Source organism: Boleophthalmus pectinirostris, unplaced genomic scaffold, assembly GCF_026225935.1.
Source record: "Boleophthalmus pectinirostris isolate CB_2022bp ecotype Guang Dong unplaced genomic scaffold, ASM2622593v1 HiC_scaffold_22, whole genome shotgun sequence".
Lineage (NCBI taxonomy): Eukaryota > Metazoa > Chordata > Actinopteri > Gobiiformes > Gobiidae > Boleophthalmus > Boleophthalmus pectinirostris.
In genome coordinates this window covers 25,345,224-25,369,198 of record NW_026571190.1, presented here as the reverse complement: position 1 = coordinate 25,369,198, position 23,975 = coordinate 25,345,224, and the positions used below count along the sequence as shown (strand labels likewise).

At 36.4% G+C, this 23,975-nt stretch overlaps 2 protein-coding genes across 6 annotated transcripts in view; both read left to right on the top strand.

Annotated features, from left to right (window-relative positions):
• The first annotated feature begins 52 nt into the window (after positions 1 to 52).
• LOC110172636 (phosphoinositide 3-kinase regulatory subunit 6) lies at positions 53 to 23,546 on the top strand. Of its 3 annotated transcripts, XR_008632789.1 has the most exons (22): positions 9,518 to 9,661; positions 10,538 to 10,615; positions 10,803 to 10,907; positions 11,153 to 11,244; positions 12,137 to 12,205; positions 12,338 to 12,470; positions 12,722 to 12,791; positions 12,868 to 13,072; positions 15,463 to 15,589; positions 16,852 to 16,938; positions 18,515 to 18,767; positions 19,422 to 19,712; positions 20,627 to 20,726; positions 20,945 to 21,067; positions 21,280 to 21,387; positions 21,468 to 21,570; positions 21,664 to 21,725; positions 21,883 to 21,973; positions 22,084 to 22,145; positions 22,211 to 22,317; positions 22,501 to 22,712; positions 23,406 to 23,546. XR_008632789.1 is itself a non-coding variant. In XM_020938541.2 (21 exons), exons 2-21 carry the CDS (start codon positions 10,603 to 10,605, stop codon positions 22,655 to 22,657), a joined length of 2,358 nt encoding a protein of 785 aa, XP_020794200.2. In that variant the 5' UTR covers positions 53 to 116; positions 10,538 to 10,602; the 3' UTR covers positions 22,658 to 23,404. The 3 variants fall into 3 exon arrangements, 2 of the variants coding, with proteins under 2 accessions (XP_020794200.2, XP_020794198.2); XM_020938541.2 differs by lacking the exons at positions 9,518 to 9,661; positions 23,406 to 23,546 and adding an exon at positions 53 to 116 and having other exon boundaries at positions 22,501 to 23,404; XM_020938539.2 differs by lacking the exon at positions 23,406 to 23,546 and having other exon boundaries at positions 22,501 to 23,404.
• Positions 23,547 to 23,607: 61 nt separating this feature from the next.
• The window catches only part of LOC110172671 (bMERB domain-containing protein 1-like), a 122,839-nt gene continuing 122,471 nt past the window's right edge, over positions 23,608 to 23,975 (top strand). For all 3 annotated transcript variants that reach the window (XR_008632790.1, XR_008632791.1, XM_020938579.2), the window contains exon 1: positions 23,608 to 23,746. Coding sequence is in view for 1 of the 3 variants with exons in the window: in XM_020938579.2 (XP_020794238.2) it covers positions 23,668 to 23,746 (79 nt within the window). In the remaining 2 variants the exon portion in view is untranslated. The remainder of the gene's footprint in view (positions 23,747 to 23,975) is intronic.

Below are 23,975 nucleotides of genomic sequence, written 5' to 3'. Positions count from 1 at the left end.
GTTTCTCGCACATGATTGGTCAGTGTAAACGGGGCGTGGCCTATTGACAGATTCTTTTCAGAAATGCCACACGCGCTTCTTAACACGGGGAGGAAAGATTGCGTTTTTGCTGCCTGGTAAGTTAAAATGCGTTTTATTTACTGTAACAATTAGATCTACTATGTTGCTGCTCAAGATGAAAAATGCAGGTGATCCTGTTTTCTTTACGTTTTTTTCTGTGTTCAGTAATTTCACCTAAAACCCCCAGGTGAACTGTGAACAAGTGCACATTGTTGCACATTGCGGCGAGTTTTACATGGCTAATCCATGCGCTTTCATGTCTGAGAGCGGCTCTGTTTTGTTTTTTCCTCCTGTGAGTTTTGATATCAGTGGTGGATCTGACTGCTGCAGATCACACGCTGCTGTGGACATCCTCCGGTTTCCTTATTTTAGCTGTGCTCTTCCTGAACCCACAGAGAGTTCATGGAGATGAAGTGTATTTAGTCTGAGGCCTGCTGTTGTCTCTCAGGACCAGGATATAGGTCCTATAGTATTATGCAAAATGGACTCTTGTCAACTTTTAACCATGTTAGTTACCAAGTTGTTACCTCATCGATACATGGAGTTGTGCTTTTTGTTTGTTTGTTTGTTTGTTGTTTCATTCACACATGTTTGAGTAATCCTGTATTTTTAGGCTGTCACCAAAGCTCAAAATGCTCTGATCCCATTTAGTATTAGTTTTCCAGTTAACTGTTACATTTTACCTTTTGTTTAGTAGAGGATGGAAAATCCAGGGCTAAAATTATCCAGATGATTCTAGTGGAGGTGTATGAAGTTTAAAAATACAGAGGAGCACTTCCTGTATTACCACATGACATCACAAAGTGGAACAGATTGTTAGCCTAAAAAAATGTTGGAAATGATGATGAGAAAACATTATAACTTAAACCAAAAAATTGCAAATATGGGCTCTTTAAATAAAATAAAGAATGACCTGCTTTGACTTGTCACAGTGAAAATGAGGAAACAGGTTTTAATATTATGACACAGTGTGACAGAAAATCCCTGAGGTCATCATTTAAAACTGTCGTGGTTTGTCTCCATGTTATGTTGAGCTGCTTTGAGTTTAAGCAACAAGTCTGATCTGCTGATATTTGTTTCTGTTTAGTAGTTTATTGCATCATGTTTAAAAAGTATATGTAAAGTTGTTATTGAAGGTCCTATAGTATGCAAAAATGATTCTTGTGAGCCTTAAGCAATGTTAGGATGTTGGTACTATCTCAAGAACATACCCAGAGTTGCGTTTTGTTTCATTTACGCATGTTTGAGTAATCATGGTTTATTAGTCTGTTATAAGTCTGTTAACAGCTAGCTTTTACCTTTAGCTCAGTAAAGCTGGGCATTTCCAAACCTGAAATATTCCAAATGATTCTACTGACGGTGTATGGGGTTTAAAAACACAGTGGAGCACTTGTGTCACGGTGTTATGGAGTAACAAGGACAAATGTCTTCATTTTGAGAGAAAGAACTCACATAAGCTTTCTGTGGCAAACATGTGTGAATGAAACAAAACACAACTTCCAGTATGCTTGTGATGAGGAAACAACATTTCATCAGAAAAATAGCGTAAGAGGGGGCTTTTAGTGCATCGTAATGAGGTTTGACTGTGACATATTACAGAGACAGGCCAAACTGTTGACAAAAGCCTCTTGTTAAAGTTTTATATTTTTGCCTGTGTCACAGGACCAGTTTTAGGTTATTTTTGACATGAAGCTTGTTTGAGTGCCCATTACCACATTTCTTGTTTTTACTGGAGCCATGGTGACAAGTTATAAACTTTACTGAGCACTATATTTAGTATCCTCCTCTTGAAGACGCTATTACTTCAAATTCTACTACTTCTACACAAATGGTGCCTGGTATTTGATTGACCCCAATAGGCCTGTCACAATGATTATTGTTGCTGTTCAGTATATGGAACTATATATGTTGGAGCTCAATATTTATTGTGTCCATTTTTCGTATATAGTGGGATAGGGATAAGATGATAAAAAACGCATAGCACACTCAGATGGCTGATGTCCAACACCTTTTTATTTTTAAATAATGTTTTGGTGAAAGAAGCCTTCATCAGATATTTTTCTCGTTTGGACCACAGTATACAAAATGGTTGCCAGCCCGGGTGTTCATATACGTATGAGGTCACCCAGTGAGTTTAGCCCACTCTGTAACAAGACAAAAATAGTTCTGATATTTACATAAAAAATATTCTATTAAATACAGAAATAGTTTAACCATATCACAAAAAGCGTCTTAGGTCAAACTCTACATTCAGTCCATGAGGAGCAAGACCCGTAAGTTGTTGAATCCAGAAGTGCTTAGTGATGAGACGAGACACAATTTCTACAAAATGAGATACAGAATGTCATGAGATTTTGATAACATTTTTAATAAATAAATCAGTTCACTATTTTGGCCTCACAGTTTTTTATGTATTTACAGTTCTGGTGTCATTTTAGCACTGCTTTTTGGTATTACAGCTTCTCAAGAGGAGTTACTCAGCAGAGTTAACCTTTTTTTATCTAAGCCAAATGTAAAAATATGAGGAAAAAAAATCTCATGAGATAATTTTCCTCATGCGTTCACAGTCTTGAGGCAATTTCGTCTCACGAGATCTTGTGGCATGAAATCTTGTCTCATCCCTTTATTGGGGAGATTTTTGGCCATTTTATGTAATACGATAAGATTTGAGCTAGAGATTAGAATAAAAAAAGTTCTGTGACTAATTATTCATTCATTCTGCTATATATTCTTTACATCTTAAGCCTTTAATGATACTGTGGATTTAAAAATAGGTTTACTGGGATTATCTTGCTTTGTGTCAGTAGGATAAAGTAGTTTTAATATAATCGTTTATTGCAATAATTCTCTGTAGCAATATATCATGTTTCAAAATTTGTTATCGTGACAGGCCTAGACCCAAACCACAGGAAAAGCCTGTGTTTGATATCCACTGTTGCTCTTTTAAACTGTTCCTTTGTCTTGCTGATGCATCTAGCTTGAATGGTTTGCATGCACATAACAGCCTAGTTAGTATAGAGTAGCTAGATAGAAGTAACAGGTAATGACCCAAAATAAGTAAACAATAGAGATGATAGAATATCTCGTGCATCAAGATCTCATGAGATAAAAATGACAAAAGATTATGCACACATGGGAAAACATGATCCTGTAAGATTATTTTTCAAGTATTTATATTTTGGATTGGACATACAAATTACATGTTACAGCTCCAAAAAGCAATACTTGAATGGAAACAAAAATATCAAATCAAATAAGATAAAAAACTGTGAGGCAGAAACTGAATTGTGAAATGTATATATTAGGAATTATGTTAAAATTTGGTCTTGTCTTGTTCTCATGAACCCAGTCACAAGATGGAACAGTGGTGACAAAGTACTATAATCTTTACTGACTAATGTATGCAGTATCCTTCTCTTAAAGATGATATTACTACTAGGGATGTAACAATAACCGAAATATCGTGATATCGTATCATTAAAGTTCTCAAAATAATATCATGGACCATCACAATATCGAATTACAAGTTTCTTATCTTAAATTAAGAGTTATGGTGCAGCAATAGCTAAAAAAGACAGAGAGAACTACATAGACCATGATCCTTTGCTCCATTTCACTGCAGACTATGTGAAGACATAACAGTTTTAAGCACTTTTGGATTAAGTCTTGTCAAGGCATTTTAAGAGAAAAAAGTAGCATATTAAAAGAGTTGTTAGCCTCCACAAAATATTGCAATAAATATTGTACCGTGAGATGTATATCATGAAAATATTGTACCAAGAGATATGGATTGGGTATTGGTACATTCTTAATCGTGAGTCTCCCCACCACATCATGAGCTTTCCTACAATATTAATAAATATTGTACCATGAGGTTCATACCGTGAGGATATCATACCATGAGACTTGGATATCGTTACACCCCTAATTACTACAAATTCTACTACAAATTGTGACTGATCCAAAAGCACTTCATCATATTTTATTCTCCTAAACTTTAACACAGGAAAACCTATGCATCTAGCTTGAATAGTTTGCATGCACATAACAGCTGAGTTGGTATAGAGAAGCCAGATAGAAGGTAGTGATCCAAAATTAGTAAATAATGAAAAATTATTGCTGAAACATATAACTGTTGGACTTATATAGTGCTTAGTCAGTCAGAGATGTTTTACAAGCAAATACTAAGCAAAACTGTAGAAAATGGGTGGAATCATGCGGGGAATGCCAGATTGAACAGGTGAGATTTTAGCAGTGAGTCCGAGTTCCTGATGGATTGTGGCAGTGAGTTCCAGAGGGAGGGGGCAGCAGCAGTGAAGGCTCGGTCCCCCAAGGTCTGGTGCTTTGTTCTGATGAGGGTCAGCTGATCTGAGGCAGACAGAGGAGGTCAGTGAGATAGAAGGGGCCAGGTTATGGCGGGACTTGTAGGTAATGAGGAGGACCTTGTATTGAATGCAATATTATACACCGAAATACTGTGATATCGTATCATCAAAAGTCTAACAGTAATACTGTGGGCTGTCAAAATATATCGAATTACAAGTTCCTTTGCTTAAATGAACTGTTTTATAGGAGCAATAGCTAATAAACATCAGGAACTGTATATCCCATGATTCATTTCAGCACAGACAACATGAAGTTATATGTTTTTACTTGAATTTTTGGGATTATCACAGTAATAATTCACACCAAATTCCTTTCAGGGTATTTTAAAAGCAAAAAAGTGTCTCATCTACAATTATATCAGCCTCTCCAAAATATCGCAATAAATATTGTACCGTGAGATCCATATCGTGATAATATTGTATCAAGAGATTTGGATATCGTTACATCCCTAAGTATTATTGTACGGGGAGGACAGGAGCGATGTGGTCTCTGGAGTGGGTGCGGGTGTGGTGGCGGGCGGCAGAGTTCTAGATGTATTGCAGTTTTTGGAAGTGGATGGAGGGGAGACGATACAGAAGGCTATTGCAGTAGTCGAGTCTGGAGGAGATAAAGGCATGAATAAGGATTTCAGCTGATAGAGGGAGGGGCGGAGACAGGCGATGTTCCGGAGATGGAAAAATTATGTTTTAGTGATGTGGCTGATGTGGGTTCTGAATGAGAGGGCAGGTTCCGTGTTGATGCCAAGGTTGCGTACGGAGGGAGAAGGGGTAACAGTGTAGCCATCGATGCAGAGGGAGGAAAGCTTTGCGTCTGGTGATGTGCACTTCTGTTTTATGTCTGTTTAGTCTGAGGAAATTGTGGTTCATCCAGATTTTAATGCCAGACATAGTAATATGATAAATGCTGTATGAGCTGATATTAATACTGTTTGTGTTGATTTAGTACTGGTGAAAAACAAAACATAGTAATCTCCTAAATTTACCCTGGCCATTCCCAGTTACAAAACACATTTTCAGAAGTTACGTAATCTCTACTTGAATCTAACCCAGATTCTCTCATGCTTTGAATTCTTGCTGGGTTTTTCCTTGAATTGGCCCACAGATTTCATAGCTGTTTATTTCACTCTCTGACCGTGTTTCTAAGATACAACAACCTCTGTCATTGAAGATACAACTTGCACCCTTTGTCTCTCACTGACTCCAGTCTCTTGTTTAGCCTGAAGAGCCTGTGATTATGAAGAATTTGTGCTGATTTGACGCCATCTCTGTTGTTACTGATGCTGTTTACACGTAATCATCTCCCTAACTATGCAGTCACTTGAGTCTATAACGCTTCTCCATGTCCTGTAACTGGCTTGTCCTCATATATTAGGGCATTTGAAACATCCTGAAGCTGCAGTCAAATTACTTTACACTCTGTGACCTTTGGCAAACCCCTGTTACTTGGAACAGAAACCTCTGTTGCTGTTGCTCAAACCGTGTTTTATTTTGTTCAATGCTGATAGACTATTCCCTTCTCCCCTTCTTAATGCAATAAAGATGATCCAGGCCTACATTTATACTACACTGGTTATATATTATCAAATGCATTCTGTGCTCTGGGGCTACACCAACGTTAGATTAGCAGTTCATTATTATTCTAATATTGAAATAAATATCATTACTTAACATAGGTCAGGGGTTTATATATTTATATATATATATATATATATATATATATATATATATATATATATATATATATACATATATATTTTTTATTTTTATTTATTTATTTATTTTTTTAATGATATCTTTAGTGCCACTGAACTGGGCTGCACAGACTGTAAAACATGCCTAAGAGATATTACTTACCACAGAGCTGGAATTATATATAAAGCAGTCCTATTTGAAGAATGCACATTTTGTTAAAGAAGAAGTCATCAGAATGTATTTTTATACTAAAAAGATGTTTTAACAATGTTATATTTACGCCTTTCACAATCAAATGACTTATCCATAACCATTGTGACAGACCGTTTGATTCAGTTGTCACTTTGCAGACCACACTGGACCATAACACACACACTCACACACTCTCACACACACGCACGCACGCGCACACACACACACAGGAAGGACCTTTGTATCTACCACTTCCTATTTGTCTTCCTCTGACTGATGGATTTAGCACACTACTCCAGGGGTCATTGATGTTGTCCACTGTCTCCAGTCTTGACACACTGCTCCCTTTTACTGCATGCCGGTTTTTGCCACAGTCTCTCAGTGTGAATCTGCCAGGCTTTAACCGTTAATATGAAAGTGCACAACAAACTGACTGGTCCAAAAGCACTTCCTCATATTGTCCCAAACACTGATCCAGGAAAAACACTGGGATTGATCTCCACTGTGTCTATGAAGTTGTCCCTCTCTCTCATGCATCCAGCTTGAATGGTTTGCATGCACAGTAAAATGAAAAAAACAAGTACCTCATAACAGAAACGCATAACTTGTCATTTTCAAATTTCTAAATGCAGACAGACTTCCTAGTATCATAATAAATTTCTTTTGATTTAATCAGCAATGTAATGTTTTAATGCTAATACTGTGTTATGAATCAGTGGGTTTAATTTCATCCCTCATGTTTGTGGTCACGAAAGAAGACATACTATCTCTTGTCTGCCATTCTATGATGTTTGTGACTTTTATTGACTTAGTGACTTTTATATTTTGGACTTTTAAAATCATAATATGGATCTAAAACGACTTAATGAAAGAAATAAGCCAGCTTTCGGTTTAAAAATGCTGTGGTGATTTTTTTTTTCCTTTCCCTATTTTATTGTGATAATAAAAATTTTCTTAGTTAAATTAAATAAAAATAAACTTAATTATTATTAGGCTAAAATTATATTGGAAATAAAAATATGCTGCAATAAATCTTTTCCCATTGCTTCCCAAATGGCAGCTCATAGTTATGTAAATAGAGACGACTTTTTCCTCAATGGTTTACCAGAAGTATTGATTTTAGAGCTGTTGACTGGATTTGTACAGTTACACAGATATACATCTCTCTGAAGCTGTAATGAAGCTGTGATGTGGGGATTTCCACACACACGTCTCTCCCGCTGATGGGACCCCTCCTCTTACAGCACACTTCCACACTTGTGTTAGCTCTTCCTGTTTTCTGAGTTGTGTGATTTGGATGGCCTTTATATGGACACATTGTTCTGAGCAGCAACTGACCACAGGGGTGCTGCTGACCACACACAAACTGTCACACTGAGGGGAGGGTCACCACCTATAATGCTGTCTGTGCAAAATTACTGTATTGTTGAATTGCGAAGAGTATATATTTAACATAAGGCAGGGCTTTATCTCCTGTGGCTCTGTTCATGCTTCAGTTCTGGGTTCTGCTGACTATTGTTAAGGATGTACCCCGCATATGTCTGCACGTTTTTTTTGTTTGTTTGTTTGTTTGTTTGTTTTTTATGATAAATATTGCAATTACAATTAAATTTGCAATGTTCTTTTTAATCAAGATCCAGTTTACATTGCACATTTTAAGGGACCATATTACTCCATTTTGTGATCTATGTGGTTTCCTCGTCACAAACATACCTGGAGTTGTGTTTTGTTTCAGTCACGCATGTTTAAGACACAATCCCTGCATATTTAGGTTTGTTTTTTCTCAAACTCTGTCCCACCTTGTGATCTCATGTGGTAATGCAGGAAGTGCTCCACTCCGCACACCTTCACAAGAATCAATTGGAAGATTTCAGCCCTGGAATTGCCAGTCTACTGAACTAAAGGTAATTGGTAGCTGTTAACTGGAAAACTTCCCTTACATGACATCACAAGGTGTATCAGAGCATTTTGAGCTTTAGAGATCTAGGCAGACTAATAATAAAGGATTACTCATACCTATGTGATTGAAACAAAACACAGATAATTGCATGAAATGGGCCCTTTAAAATGTGCACTGTAAACTAGATCTTGATTTAAACTTAAAGCTCATGAGAGTCAATTTTGTGTAAATATAGGACCTTTAAACATGTCGCTAACATTAACATACAGTAGGTGCAAAGACTGAGTTGCTTGATTTGTTTATTTTCTTTGAGCATATTATAAATAAAACATGTTCATAGACACAAAGGTAGAAAGGCTGTTCATATCCTCAAAATGACTCAAAATCTGCAGCCCTGGTAGTGAGATTCCACACTTGTTAATCATCACATATCATTGATCTTAATGGATCAGGAACAAACTTAACTGGTCTTTTTACAGTAAAGCTTACTGGAATTTGTTTTGCTGGTAAATGATTTGAGAAGAAGAATGAAGGATCAGGCATCCAGGGGCATACTTTATACAATATGTCTTTACACGTCTCATTGTCTTAGTACAAGCTTTTGTAACATTGTCAACTCTGTATCTAAATTTCGACTCTAGATCCAGGCTATATTTAGTGTGTCATCTGCCCACTCATTCAACCACAGAGGAAATGGCACTAGCTGTATTCAGTATCGGGTGAGTGAGTCAGTCAGTCCATCATCTTGTGGCTTGTATGTACCGTAGGTGTAGGAGATTTGCTCTGTGCGTCTGTTGGTATTTTGGTTCTTGGTTTTTGTGAGTTCACACGGAGACAGAGAGACAGATAGAGGGAGAGTGAGACAGTGCATTTGCAACAACTGAATCTGCAACCGGAAACTTGTGGTGAGACAGGCTGCTGAGCTGTCAGTATGCACACTGCCTTTCAAAGTGCTGCTGTTGTCATAAGGATTAAGGCTAAATCCATCAAAATAAAGCCCTATTGTTCAAGTCCAATTAATGGCACAACCCTGCATTATAAGTGGGAAATATTTTAGAGTGACAAGTTTCTGAGCTGAGCTGTGCTCATACAATAATGTTGTAGACTGCTTTTATGGTTTTTTTACATTTTCAGGAAGCCATGAGCCACAAAATTTCCTTTCTAGAAAACTTGTCAAAAGCTGTGTGCAGTCTGTAAAAATGACCCTCTGACTTCAGGAACCTGTACTTGTTTTGAATAGATTCATAGAGCGGTGACGCACTGCTTGTATTTCCTTGTCACTAAGGAGGAAGCACTCTCTCCTGTGATTGGCTGATTGCACTTTCTTGTGACTGTGCTGCCTCAGACTGTTACATACTCACAGAGGAGCTACTGTGTGGAGCATGTGTCAAGAGGAGCGGACTCTTTACTGCTCTGCTTCCTGAGACAGACTGTAAGTCAGTACGAAAATACTGTGACTTTTGATACAAGTTTGTAGTTCATTGAATGAATGTTGAACTTTTATAATTTGTTATTTGTAACATCTTTTTAAAGAAAGCAGACAATAGAACTGTAGAACTGTGTTACAATCAGTAAAGACCAAGATGTAGAGAGTGCAGAGGTGTTATTCTAGATTTGTACAAAAGTCACTTTGACATTCACCTCTGTCACCGCCATCGAGAGTTACTCTGTTATTTGAGCCACAGTCTGTTGCAGCTCACTCTGATCCAGTTGAGCTTCAGATTTTATTTTTTCCTCAGTTTCAGTGTAATTATAATCATGATTCATATTCAAGTTCTTATGAATTGCCCAACCACAGTCACAAATAACTATGGCTTTTAATATGAATAATAACTGTTAACTGCAGGTTTATTTTGACACTGTGGTGCCACAACTAAGACATATTTGAATTGTATTTATTATTTATTGCCTCTTCTAATTTTATTTTATTAAATATATATATTATTAAATATATACATGCTGATGACAGTACTATAAGCATAAAGTATAATATTGTTTACCCATTTTTTGCTCAGTGTTTTTATGGGGCAAAAGTGCAAATACTATGATCAGTATATATAACAATAAAGTATAATAAAAATATATCTGCTGTCTCCTTCCAAGTAGCTGCCTAAATCACAAATCAATGAGTTGGCTTAACAAATGTACATACGAGTTCATGTGTTTGAGATTTTTCATATTTTTATTCCCAAGATTTTTAAAGAATAGTGTTTGACATTAAACAAATTGCATGGTGACAAAGGTGGAAACCTCACAAATGGATTTTTGAGCCTTCATGTTTTGCTCGTCACTTCCTGTGTGTGTGCAGATCAATGAAGCATGTAAGATGACCAATGCAGTGCCCTGGAGTTCCTCAAGCTGCGTGTGAGCGCCATGGAGCCCACAGGTACACAAACGATGGTGCACTTCATTTGCTTTGACTTATAGTATAGAAAACTAGAAAAATCAGATGACTCCCTATAACGTTACCTCAGTTAATGTATTTTTACATTTTCTTATGATACTGAATATATGAAAGGGTAATGTTAGTCATTTGCCAGTGCTTCAGAACTTGTTTGTATTTTCATGTCCAGGGGCCTGCTCGCCCACTGTTCCAGAGCCGGAGTTGTATCGAAGGATTCAGGCCATTCTCCCAAAAGAAACAGACAGCTCTCAAAGCCAAGACTGCTACAACAAGGGTACTTTTTATTTTATTCACATACTTCTCGTCTTTGTAATTATTTCCATTTGGGCTGAATATTTGTCGACTTAATATTAGATGCCCAATGGAATAAATGCTGTGTCAGCAGTAGGACTCTGTTGTGTTGTTAGTCATACTTTGGATGTGCTCTGCAATGGAATAAAATGTGACACATTCTGCAAGCTTGTGTTTAGTGCTGTGGAAACCTCTCTTTAAAATTCACTGATACACTGTTGTATACAGGCATGTTGAGGTGGACGCTTCATAAGAAAGTTCAAAATAACCCAGTCAATAGCCTGTCTCTGCTGTGGGTGCTCATAAAGGAACTTGAAAAGGTATTGTTTATTTTCATGTGTTTTTACAAAGCTATTGGTTAATATAACTGGAGGTAATAAAACAGCAAAAGAAATGTAACTTTGTTAACTGGACAAAAGCTTTGGAGTGAAACATTTAGCAATATTTTTATTGCTATGGAACCTACCTGAGTAATTAAGGGATTACGGAGAAAGTAAGACACAATTCAAATCTCATAAAGCAGCATCTGATTCACTATAGAACAGAAACAATACAATTAACAGACCATCTTATGTTAGCTATTGCAGTACAGAACAAAGACCCAGCATATTACTGGAAAATAAATAATAATATTAATGCTGATGATAATAATAATAATAATAATAATAATGCATTAGTCATATAGCGTTAGCTATAGTGTCATATATAACGTTTTCAAAACGGTGCATTATTCATTCACTCCCCACTCTGGCGTGGGACAGAGTGACGGAAGTGATCTCAGATACTATAGTAGATCATATCTTTTTATATCATCTCAGTCATTGTTTGAATGAATTGGTGGCTCTTGATTCTGTCCTGCAGAGCATGCTTACGTAGAGGCCTACACAGTTTTCTTTTTAGAAGCGCTTTGGCCAATGAATTGCATTTATGCATTTTATTGTGAAACAATTTGCAGCAACACTATTTATATAAAAAAATATGTATTTTTATTAAAACTATTAAAATGATTGTAACTTAAACTCCAAGATGGATTGCAAATGTTATGTCAATCTGGCTTTCATGCAAAAAATTAAAAATTTTAACACCAAATTTTTGTTTATAGCTCTGTACATTGTATCCAGTTTTATTGTTTACAGTTTTTGTACAGAATATATCAATTAATTGGAAATTTCTATTGTCAGCTAATCTGAAGAATATTTATTTTTTCTGCAGGCTGAAAGATGGAACAGTCGCAAAAATATCATCCCTCTTCTGCACACACTTATGTACGCTCTGATCCAGGTACTTTATACTTTATACTTTATACACTGTGTTAGCTTTCAAACTCACACAGTCACATACATTAGTGTTGTTTTTACTGTCATCATATGTACTTTTTTCCTTCCCGACACCTGTGCCTTATGGACATACCAGACGGCCTACATTCCAGATGAACTGTATAAACGTGTTTATGACTTCTGTAAGAGGCTCCTGACGTACCCCCAGCCCTACTGCACCATTGGCCTCAGCTGCACCAGGCAAATCAAGAAGGAAAGAGCTATTCCAGGTAAGAAACTGTTAACAAAGTTTCATAATCATTATTAATAAATAATTACATCACATATTAGGTGTGCATTACTTACATATCAATCAAATTAATCCATGAATTGCTGTAAAATTCACTTCTGAAAAATGCATGATGTGTACAGATTTAATTGATCAAAAAGTTTCTCACTTTAATTTAAACCATGTATATTTAAACAAATACTTTTTAATAATATCCGTGACAAATATTATGTTTCGTTTTTTATAATACAGGTCTTACTTATCAGAGGATGGTCATAGCTGAACAGAGGTTAAAAAACAATCTCTATCCTTTCCAGGAGAGGTGAGATTTATAAATGTATTATACTTTGAAGCTCAAAATGTGCCCTTATTTACTCTCATCACATTGTTGCCTGTAGGGTTTTTGTGCTGGCGGACCCTGTGGTTTTCTCCACTTCTTTAACCAAAGTTGTGAGTGATGACATTGAGGCGTCTGTGTCTTCTGCATGCTCCAAGGGATGTACCTCTCCTTTAGAACACATGTGCAGTGTGGTCCAGCACTCCATCCAGGCAAACGTAGGCCTGGAGCACAGTGATGGGGCCAGGCTGGCCAGGGCACTCAAGGTCAGTGGAAACACATGCACTGATGATCTTAGCTGTTAGTTTTTATAGTTATTATGCAACACTTTCTGCTTGTATATTACTGTGGAAAAGGACTGTCAGCCTTAAGTTGTTTAGTTGGTTCATTGTTCAATCATGTCTAAAGGCCACCACACACTACAGGAGAATTTGCCCGATTTTGGATGCTTCTCCCCGTGTTTAGGTGCAATTTTGAACCCGCTGTGCTGATCATATGTGTAGTATTTGTGTGAGTCTGAGCTGCTCTGTCAGATCGTAATCAAACATCAGCAATGCTACAGCAACAGTCAATAAAACAAAGCATCAAATAGAGTGTGATGGACAGAGATACAAAAAATAATTATTACTCATCTCTTGTAAAGTGGTAAACTGCAGCATCCTATCCACAATATCCAAAGAATTTGTCCTTCGCAAATAATGACAAAACATCGCTAATAATCCAATTTGAAGCTAGAGTAGTTCCTAACATGTGTATGTTTACGTTCACGCACCGCACAGATCCACTGAAGCTGTAGATGAGTGAAAGTAACTCTGCTTACCTTGTTCTTTATCGCCAACCATCTGTGCATTTAAAATCATGCATCTGAAGTACTGCACCACATGTCACACACAATAGTACAGTTTTAACTTACATCTAAACTAGAAGTTCAGTACTCTGATCTTTTGAACACTTAATAGTCTCAAAGTGAGTGGTTTTACTGTAGACAGGAAACAGCTGTCATGAGCTTAACTTTGTAACCTGTGGTCCGCAGCCATATCCTGCTGAAGTCTTTGTAATCGGAGATTTAAAATCTCATAATATTCTCCCCTGTCTGTGGTGTGTGTTTTTTGACGCACATTCAATAATCATTTAAGACTGAAAAATCTGTGGTATGCGGCGGCCTTTAGGTGACACATTTATATCTATGTACAGTTGAAGAAAGGATGAAGTAAATTAGCTGGAGTTTAGGAAGTGACCTGTAAGAAAAAAAAAAAAAATTGTGTGTGTGTAAACTTGAGTAAACTTGTGATCTTTTGTTTGGATTTTGGGTCAGATACATGTGATACTTAATCATGTTGAAATCTTTTGCCAGCGCCTTTTTAATCTATCAAACCAAAAGTTAGAGTCTACTCTGAGGGTCATAATATGATTTTAAAATATATTTATCTATTTTTTAATTGAAAACAGTGTCTTTAAATAATGTTTACACTTTATTACACAAATTATTACAACTGTCAATTGAGCTTAATTTGGTCTGGACCCTGATCACACACAGAGACTTATATTACACACCAAATATGATGTCTTATCAGTCCCAGTGCTGCCTGTATTTTCTTGATCACTGTTAAGTTCATATACTATTTTGGGACTAGTATATCTGTATGTATGTAAGGCCCATGTTATCACAGGAACTCTCATCAAAGCCTTTTCTTTCAAAATCCACTTAGCAGGTGGTTATCTACATAGTTTGTTTAAGAACTTCCTCCGCTTTGCAAGTTCAAAACCACAGTGTGCTTGATTTGTATGTGTTTCATGTACGTGCTTGAGACATCCTCTATGAAAGTCTGTCTTCTGTCCCACTCAGTCTCTCCTACACTTGACAGTGCTCAGAGGACACATGCCACACTGACCCATCACCTCTTTCCCCTGTATCTGCCTGCCTGCTCACTTTCGGGTGGGCGATATTGTGGAAAAGGAAAATCTCATATATATATATATATATATATATATATATATATATATATATATATATATATATATATATATATATATTGTCACGAAAACCATCTTTAGATGGTATTTCAACAATGCATCAGGAAAGTGCTAAAGAGTAAATGTCTTGGTTGAGCTGGACCATAGAATTAAAGCCACACTTTGCTGCTATGGAGATGTTATTGCTTTGCTGTAAATGTTCCACAGTATGGTATTAAACTTATCTAACATGCATGTATGCAATTACACGTGTTTCATCTCCACAGATTTGACCTGTAACTTAAATAATATAGAAATAGATAAGTTTAATTTCATACTGTGAAAGTTTCCAGGCAGATATTTCCATGGAATATGTAATGAAGCCTCAACCAATAAAAGGACACAAATATCACTTTATTCAGTTTATTGTATAGAAAGAAGTGTTTTAATTTTAGACCAAAAGCTCATATTTGATTGCCTTGCCTTTTGCATACCTCAAAAACAACAATTCTCCATTTCATTAGCCTAATAGCATAATTGTCTAGGTCTTTTTTTTTGGCCAAATTGTGATATCTGCCTAACTTTACAATGTGCTTGCTAAAAACTGTGTTTTTTCTTGTTTTCCAAAAATGTTCAAATATGACTTAGGCAAACGATTTGTTGATATATTTCACAGCTAATTTTTGATGTGTGTTTGGGACAGGACAAGGGTCACGACGTTGAGCACTACTTTCAGGAAGTGTTGGCGGCGTTTGAGCAGTGTGCAGAGGAGAGTGAGACACTGAAGAGCCGCTTGCTTCAGCTCTACCATCAGATTGTGGCAGATACAGGTGAGTACATACTACAGATACAGCAATGTCTCTACATTACGACCCTCTTTTTCTCATCAACACTCTCAGTGGCCTATGAAATCATATGAGCAGACCACAAGACAGCCACAGATAAGTTATGTAATATATTATACCGTCTTAATAATCATGCTACTACAGTGTTTTCAGTGCACGAATGGCTATGAATACAGACATCATTTTGGAGAATGGATCTTTCACATTTAGCTCTGGAACTCAGTACCTTATTCATTCAGTCCCAGTCAAAGCTTCTCCTGTATCATAACTGCCCTAGGACCTTACCTGTAACTTTCAGGTAAGCAGTCAGATTGGGGCTGCACAATACACTAGTCAAAAGTTTGGACACACTTTGTTTTCATGAGTATTTACACTGTAGATTCTCATTGAATGGTACTGGTAAATAGTCACCACTCACCCATTCACACTCACACTCACACACTAATATACGCAGACACTGGGGGCAAGATATTTAGGTTAGGTTTAAGATAGGTTTTAGATATTAGTTACTTGTTTTTTTAAGGCCACCTTTTACTTTTATCAATGCTTTTGACCCTGGCAAGGCACACGTGTGATATCGAAGCCATTTCAGGTCACTTCATCATGAAGAGCAGTAAGAGAAGGCCAGGGGTTTGCAGCACTGTCAATAAAGAGGATTTGTATACAGATATTTAGTTGATTTATTTAATTATTATTTTCTTTACTACATACTGGTAATTCCATATAGTATCTTGCATATATGATGTCTTCCATATATATCTGAAAATTAGTGAAAATAAATTAAAAAAAAAAACAATGAATGAAATGGTGTGTCCAGACTTTTGACTTGTAGTATATACTGTATGACAGTTAAATCAAAATGACCAAATTGCAGTATTTAGGTAATTGGATATTTTTCATGTTGTTCCCCTGTGTTCACAATCTATATACAATTATATTGTAATTGTATTAGTTTATCAGTTCATATTTCAGTCTTCTTTCAAATGTTAATGCTTGTGGAGTGGTTTACAATTTGCAATTTTTCAACAGACCTAAGTCAGGTCAAGTCACCCATTTACCTCATACACACTGACCTACAAAATGGTAGTATTGGCTGTGATCTATTTCCATAACATCAACATTATTTTTAAATTTGTGTCAGATCTGATAAAGATCCATCCAGCTGCGTGTCTTCACTTGGTGGATGTGACTGTTTATTTTGTATTTGCGTCTATTCCTTCCTGTATTCATGTTTGTGTGTATTACAGAACCATTGTCTAGCGGAGCCTTGTGTGACTACTCTCTGCCCAACCCTGATATGAGCTTCTACCTGTGGACAGAGGAGCTGGATATCTGTGAGTGTGTGCTCATTATAGGGGTCATTATAGGGGATGGCTCAGGGGTTATAGGGGTAAATGTTTATTACATTTATTACATTATTACATTACATTTTTAGTTCTCTTTCATTCATATTGCTTAATAGATTATCATTCCTTTATTATGTGACCAGCTTTATGAAATCAGTCTTTATGAATGATTAGTATAGAAAACAGATTTGCACTTCAGTTTACTTTGCTGTATGAATTTTATTACCTCTTTTAATTTCTCATTTAGTTCAGTTCTGTTTTTTTAATTAAGTTGTTACCTGTATAATTATGATTATTAACTGAGTAGTCCTGACTTCCCTTATCATAACTTTTGTTCTTTAAGTAACACTTTATTATTAATCAGTTTACATCTTCGAAGTCCAAATTGCTCTGTTCAACCTTGTGATGTCATGAAGTGATAGTTTTCAGGTTAAACAGCTACATTTACCTTTAGTTTAGTAGAAATGGGCAATTCCAGGTCTGAAATCATCCAATTGATTCTAGTGAAGCACTTTCTTGTATTACCACATGACATCACAAGGTGGACCGAGGTGTTCTCAATTTGAGAGAAGATCTCAGCCTAAATATGCAGAGTTTGTCTCTTAAACATGTGTGAATGAAACAAAACACAACTCCAGGTCTGTTTGTGATGAGGAAACATCAATAAATAACCCACAGTAATATGAGCCCTTATGCGTATGACAGGTTTTGACAATTCTCTAATTTTGACTTAATTTGGTGGATTAATATCTGTTGTAAAGATTAATTATAATTTCACACAAATCAAGAAGCAATTTGTAAAAATTGAAAAGTGAAATGTTGAAAAATATGTTGAAAATTACAGGAAGTAGAGAGTTCTGATTTAGAGAGCTCCACATTGAAAACATCACACTGGAAGAATTCTATCCAAGTGTGGCACCATTTTCATGTAAGAAATATTTTTTCTCCAATACTTGAAACATTATTTCAACAAAATAAAGGTGTTTTCTTATATTTTTATTTGTTTTATTTGTTATTTCTGTGTACACTAGAGGAGTTTTGGTCCAGTGTACAACATGGTTGCTAGGTAACAGTTATGGAACTCCCTACTGTTTTTTTGTTTGTTTGGTTTTTTTTTTTTGTTTTTTTGTAAAAATCTTGAATATAATAATGTCAGCTGTGTTTTAGTCAAATGACTGGACAAACTTGTCATAGGCACTTAAAAGTAATTTATCCTCTCACTGAAAATGAAAGTGATGATGTTCTCGATTGTAATCTTTTCTATAAAGTTTGATTTATTTTGAGTTTAAATGAACAGAGTCACAAGAGAATACTTTCTGAATAACCGTATTTAGATGGTGTTGATTGAACTGAATGAAATGAACATTTGTCTTGTAACAGTGTGTACATGAGTAGCCTTGAGTCAGAAACCATTATAAGTGAAAATTGCTCTTACATTGTGGTTTATTAATCATGAGGTCCTGTGAATCTGCAGTGGTAAAGCAGCTGATAGTTACATACAGTGGCCCTTGTATTTGTTTTCTCTGCTTCTTTTATAAATAGTTTTGTGTACATTGTGTCACAGGGCGAGAGCTGTCCAAGTGGTTTCGGTCCAGTTCGACATCAGATTCGTTCTCCGTGAGCCAGGATCAGGACCAGGATCAATATCAGGACCAGGAGGACTTTGACCTCGGAGACTCACCCCTGGAGCTGCCTTCGGACATGACACGCTTCTCTGTCATGTCCAACGACAGTGGCATTGAGAGAGACCTCCCTCTCAGCGCTGATCTGTGTATTGGTGGTGCTGCTCTGAGTGCTGCATGTGAACAAGGAAAGAGGTACCTACAGTGTCACTCATATAAACATATACACCTTTGGCTCTTTTGGGCTCTAACTGCTCAGCACACAGTGATGTTTGTCCACTAACTGGGATGTTAGTAGATGGGCCCCAGAATCTCTCTTAGAAATGTCACATGATAGTGTTTTAGGTAAGACAAGTGGCTGTGAAAAGTAGTCTATAATCTCAATCTTTATTATCATAACATCATGAATAATACAATAGATTATGTGCCTACACTTGTTAATGACTACATAATGAGCAAATAGATTAGGGAGAATGATCCAGGCTTGGTAACTATTAATACCCTTACATTTTTGTAAATATATTTAATGTTTTGAGTTATGTCATAGCAGAACAAATAGAAGGTGGTACAGAGACGAATATAAGATTGACTCAAAGTTTGATGCTTAAAATGTAGTGGGAAAAAGTAAGAAGTAAGACCCCTTAATTAAGTAGTTATTAAGCCTGAATTATTATTGATAATATATTAGTTCATGATGATTTAAGAATTGGTCAAGCTTTCTTAAGTCTAATTAAGTTGTATTTACGCAACTTATGCATAAAATGCATACCACATAATTGGGCAAACTTCTTCTAATACATACTTTATTACCCATTAATCAACCAGTTGTCTTCATTTGAATCTCTTTAGTGACCAGGACTCTGGGAAGCTGTCTCGAAAAGGAGGTATAAAGTTGCGTCCCACAGTGAAGGACAGTGTGGCTCTAATGCAAGACACACTGGAGGAGCACGCCTCTCTGGTAGGGGAGGGGCTGAGCGGAGGAAAAGGAGGACGAAGAGCTGCTACTTTACAAAGACGAGCAGGTAGCAACGCCATGCAGAACCCCTTCCTCAAACAACAGAGATACTTCACAGCCAAGATCATCGCCATGGGAGACGACAGGGTACTTGGGCGCCTGGCTAAGACATACTACAATTACAGGTAAAAATAAAGGCGGAAAAAAGTATGAAAAGCTTCTGCTGTTAAAGACCTATATTTACATTAATCAAAAATCTGATAATTATTTGATTTCTTTACCTGTTTATTGTTATCATATGATTATGCAAATAGTTACGTCTTATTTGAATAATCTGATTCTTTCTGATTATTCACACACCTGTGCAGGTGTTGATAAGGAACACTGACTGTGGTTATATACACACTCTATATCTGAGTATCAGAGTTATAAGATTATTAAAATTATTTCTAAAAAGCAAAATCATCTGATTTAATTATGATTACTCAAATTTAGCAGTTTGCATGTCATTTAAGTAATTCCATAAATGAGATTATAGTCAGATTTTATTGTACATGTGAATAAGGCCAATGTGAATAAAAGAGAAAAGTAAATGGTAAATGGTCACATCAAGGAGCCACTCACTTGCATATGCATACACCAGTGCACTCAGACACTGGGGGTAAGGGGGGTTAAGAGTCATGCCCAAGGAGACAATGACAGCATACATCTGTGGGAGCTAAAATCACAGCACCCGCCTTTGGATCAGAGGATAAAACTCTACCAACTGAGCTACTGTCACCCTAACTAATAATGTAGAAAAGACAAAAATAAAAGTGAATTTGTTAAAGATGGAAAGAGATATTAAAATTAATTGTCTTCTGAGGACTCAAACCATTTAATTAACTGACATGATTGTCACCAGGGCATGTAAACACACACCGAAAACCTGATTCACCTGTTGGATTTTCTGATTATTCTAGTTATCTATTTTTTCTGGCCATGTACACAATGACATTTTAATTAAGCTTTCACAAGTTATCCATGCTAATAATACTGTCTCATCGTGGTGGGGCTATTGTGTAAAAGGTTCCTAGTTAATTGTGGTTTGTTATTTCAGGAAAAGGGAAGCTCGAAGACTCTTTCTCACCATGAAAGTGAACCTACAGTTTTATTACATCCCTGTCAGCACATGTAAATCACATCACTCTGCCGTGAAGGTATGAACACTTCCTCTGTAAATGTGAACTGAAAAGCCCAGGATTACATCATAACTATAGCAAGATCTCCGTCTGTTCATAATACTCTATCAAATATTCAACTTACTTCATTACACATTATTTGCTTCATAATTTATGTTAATTTACAATATGTTCTATGTATTTTTTTCAAATAGTGTGTGATGATGTCTTTTAACTCTTTTTTTTTTTTTTTTTAGGAAAATCTACATCCACTAAAGGGGAATGCCTGCACTCTCGGTTCTTACTTGAGCATGGTAGATCCTTGGTACAGCTGTAATATCAACAATCTGGGATCTACAATAACCAAGCTAGCAAAGATGGTAACTGACTATTCACATGTTTATTTATATAATAATGTAAATGTAATACATTTACATAACAACATAGTGTCTGCAATTACAGACAATTGAAATTTTCTGACGTGTTTGTAGTCGTTAATAAATCATGTTTGTTTCCTAAAATCAACATGCTTTAAGTTGAGTTATGTGATGTAATGTTTTAGTAACTTGTCATAAAATCTTGTGTATTGCAGCAACAGTCAAACTCAGGACCAACCAAAGATCCCTTTATTTCTGATATCCTTTCCTACTATGTCCGACTGGGGCATCAGCCTGTCTACTTCAACATCTACTTTGTCAAGGTTTCCCTCACATTAATTTATAAATGTGTTTTGATCCTAAATGACTGTGCCCAGTGTGATTTTATTGATGCTTTTTTCAGATCCACTTCACCTCCATGATGAAGGACTCTGCAGAGGATGTGTTTCTCACTCATCTGGAGCTGGAGTTTCCAGACTTTCAGCACATCTCTGCATCTCTTAAAGGTAACCATTTCTCTGAATACCTTTCATTCTTTGCTTTTCTGTTTCTTTCTTTGTGCAAAACCTGTTAAACAGGAAATGTCTTTTCAAAACTAGAGAAACAGAAGAAGAACTCCAGTGAGGTGTGTGGAGCTATGGTGTCAATGAATTATAAAAAGGTAAATTGCTCAAATATACAATTAAACAGAAACCATTGTGCAAATATAATGGTAAAATGTATTTTTGTGTGAGCTGTCATTCTTGCACTAAGATGCATATATTTATTTATTTGTCATTACAATGTGTTTAAAATGTTCTATGTGTATGGATACTTAGGTGACATTAAGCGGTCGTGATACTGACAAAGGACTGTCATTGAGAATGATGAGTGCTCATATCTGTGCCATCCCCTCCAGTGAAGCTGAAGGTACAATATACTATAGTATATGTAGTACCTGTTATTATGTATCAAGTCATGCTTTCTTAAGTGTACATTGTGTGTACTTTAAACTTCCTTGTTCTTTTTAACACTTATAGATCTAAACTGTTTGGCACTCGTTTTCAATGAAACAACAACCAAAAGTAAAAGTAACACTGCGGTACGTCCAAGCTCAGCATTAACTAGTACTTGTTACTTGAACGACTAAATACAAATGCTTTACAGGAATCCAAAATCCGGACTAATAATATCAAGATTCGGTCATTAGAAAGTCGCTCGTTTACTGTGACGCTGGATAAGGACAGCCGTCGTGTTTACAAGGATGTTCAGAGGTGAGACATTTTTGTGTTTTTTTGTAAACTTACTTCAAATGTGTGGATTTAGACGGATACTCAGACAGTGTATACTATGTGTGTATTATTCTTTCATAAATTGTAATGCTATGGTATGTTATGGTATAGTATAGTATGTTGTGGTATGTTAATGTGTATGTCTTATTTTCTTTGTTGTGAAAGCATTGAGATCCTCCCATGTCTGGACCCCGGATACTGCGTACAGAAATCGATGAGGTCCAAGTTTAACACTGGGGAGGAGAAGGACGCAGGACTCAGCAAGTACATGAGCAAAGGACTTCCACTACCGATCAACACTTTCGCTGGCATCATCAACTGACTCCATGACACCAGCTGAAGGCCACGCTTTCAGACAAGCTGCTCTTCAAAACATTGTGTGTGAATGACTGGGATTTTTAAAATCCAGATGCCTCAAAAATACTAGATTTTTTTTAAATCAAAGACAAGAATTGCTTTGTAGTTTATGGTATTTGAAATCCATTTTTACCATGACAAATAGTGACTAGTGTTTTGATGACTCAGTCCTATACATTTAGCTGATCTGAGGCTAAATTTTGCTGTAGCTCTAATAAGTCCACACTACCTTTCACTTAAAGAACTTTCAGTACATACACTAAGAGGAATGCAAACCGACAGACAAATCACGTTTTAGAAATTGGGTCAAAAATGCAGCACTTGTGGTACAAAATATTTTTCAACCTTACCTTACTATAATTTAGTAGAAACTAATATTGAAACACCAGATTATTTACAGACTTTCACTTGTCACACATGTTGATGGTGAGTTTAAACCCATTTCAGATCAAAAGAAAAGTTCACCATTCTATATAAAGGTATAATCTATAAAAATAGATCTAAACTTGGTTCCATGTGAAACTGAGACATGCTTCAGGCCCATATGGCTGAAGTCAGCTTTGAATTTCACCTTTTATCTAAATGACATGACTGTTAAATGCTGTGTTTTGCACATTTTACATGAAGGAATTAGTTCTATTGATTTTGTAAATACATGAAGTTGTGTATATATTTTTTCTAATAAATGATTCCTCCGTATATTTTCTCTTTAGTGGGTTGCATATGTTAATTCCATCGTCCACCAGAGTGCAGTATTGAGCTTGTGTCAGGGGTAAATCGTTCAGGGACCCACACCTGGCGGTTCTGCACATCTAGGAGATCCAGAGCTGGAGAGGGGCTCGGAGGCAACAGCTGGAGCATTTTCTCCGGCTGTGAATCATCACTGCGTAATTCTACACAAGTGGACATAACCCTCTTAAACAAAAAAGGATACAAAGACACTGTCGCGCACTATAGTTGTAGATTTTACGGATCATGGAGAAGGAGCGACGATCATCTCATCAGTACGGTTCACTGGGGCGCACAGAACGGAGCAAGGAAGACGAAACAGCTGGTACTCGCGCTCAATACGCAATATAAGTTCATATATAGCTTAACTAAGATGTTCTAATCACTGTCACTGTTATTTAATGTATCTTTTACTGAGCATGCACGTGTGAATGTGAAAAGACTAGAGCAGTTTATCATATTATTAAACCTGATAGTCTGTAATTATTGACGTTCAATGAGCAGCGGAAATGTCAAGACTCCACAGGTGTCCGCGCTGTTGGAGACTCTGTCCG

What these genes read in the sequence shown, in the direction of transcription:
- LOC110172636 (XM_020938541.2), top strand. An exon ending in CCAAGACTGCTACAACAAGG is followed by an intron (nt 10,908 to 11,152) that starts GTACTTTTTATT and finishes TGTTGTATACAG; the next exon opens with GCATGTTGAGGTGGACGCTT. An exon ending in GAAGGAAAGAGCTATTCCAG is followed by an intron (nt 12,471 to 12,721) that starts GTAAGAAACTGT and finishes TTTATAATACAG; the next exon opens with GTCTTACTTATCAGAGGATG.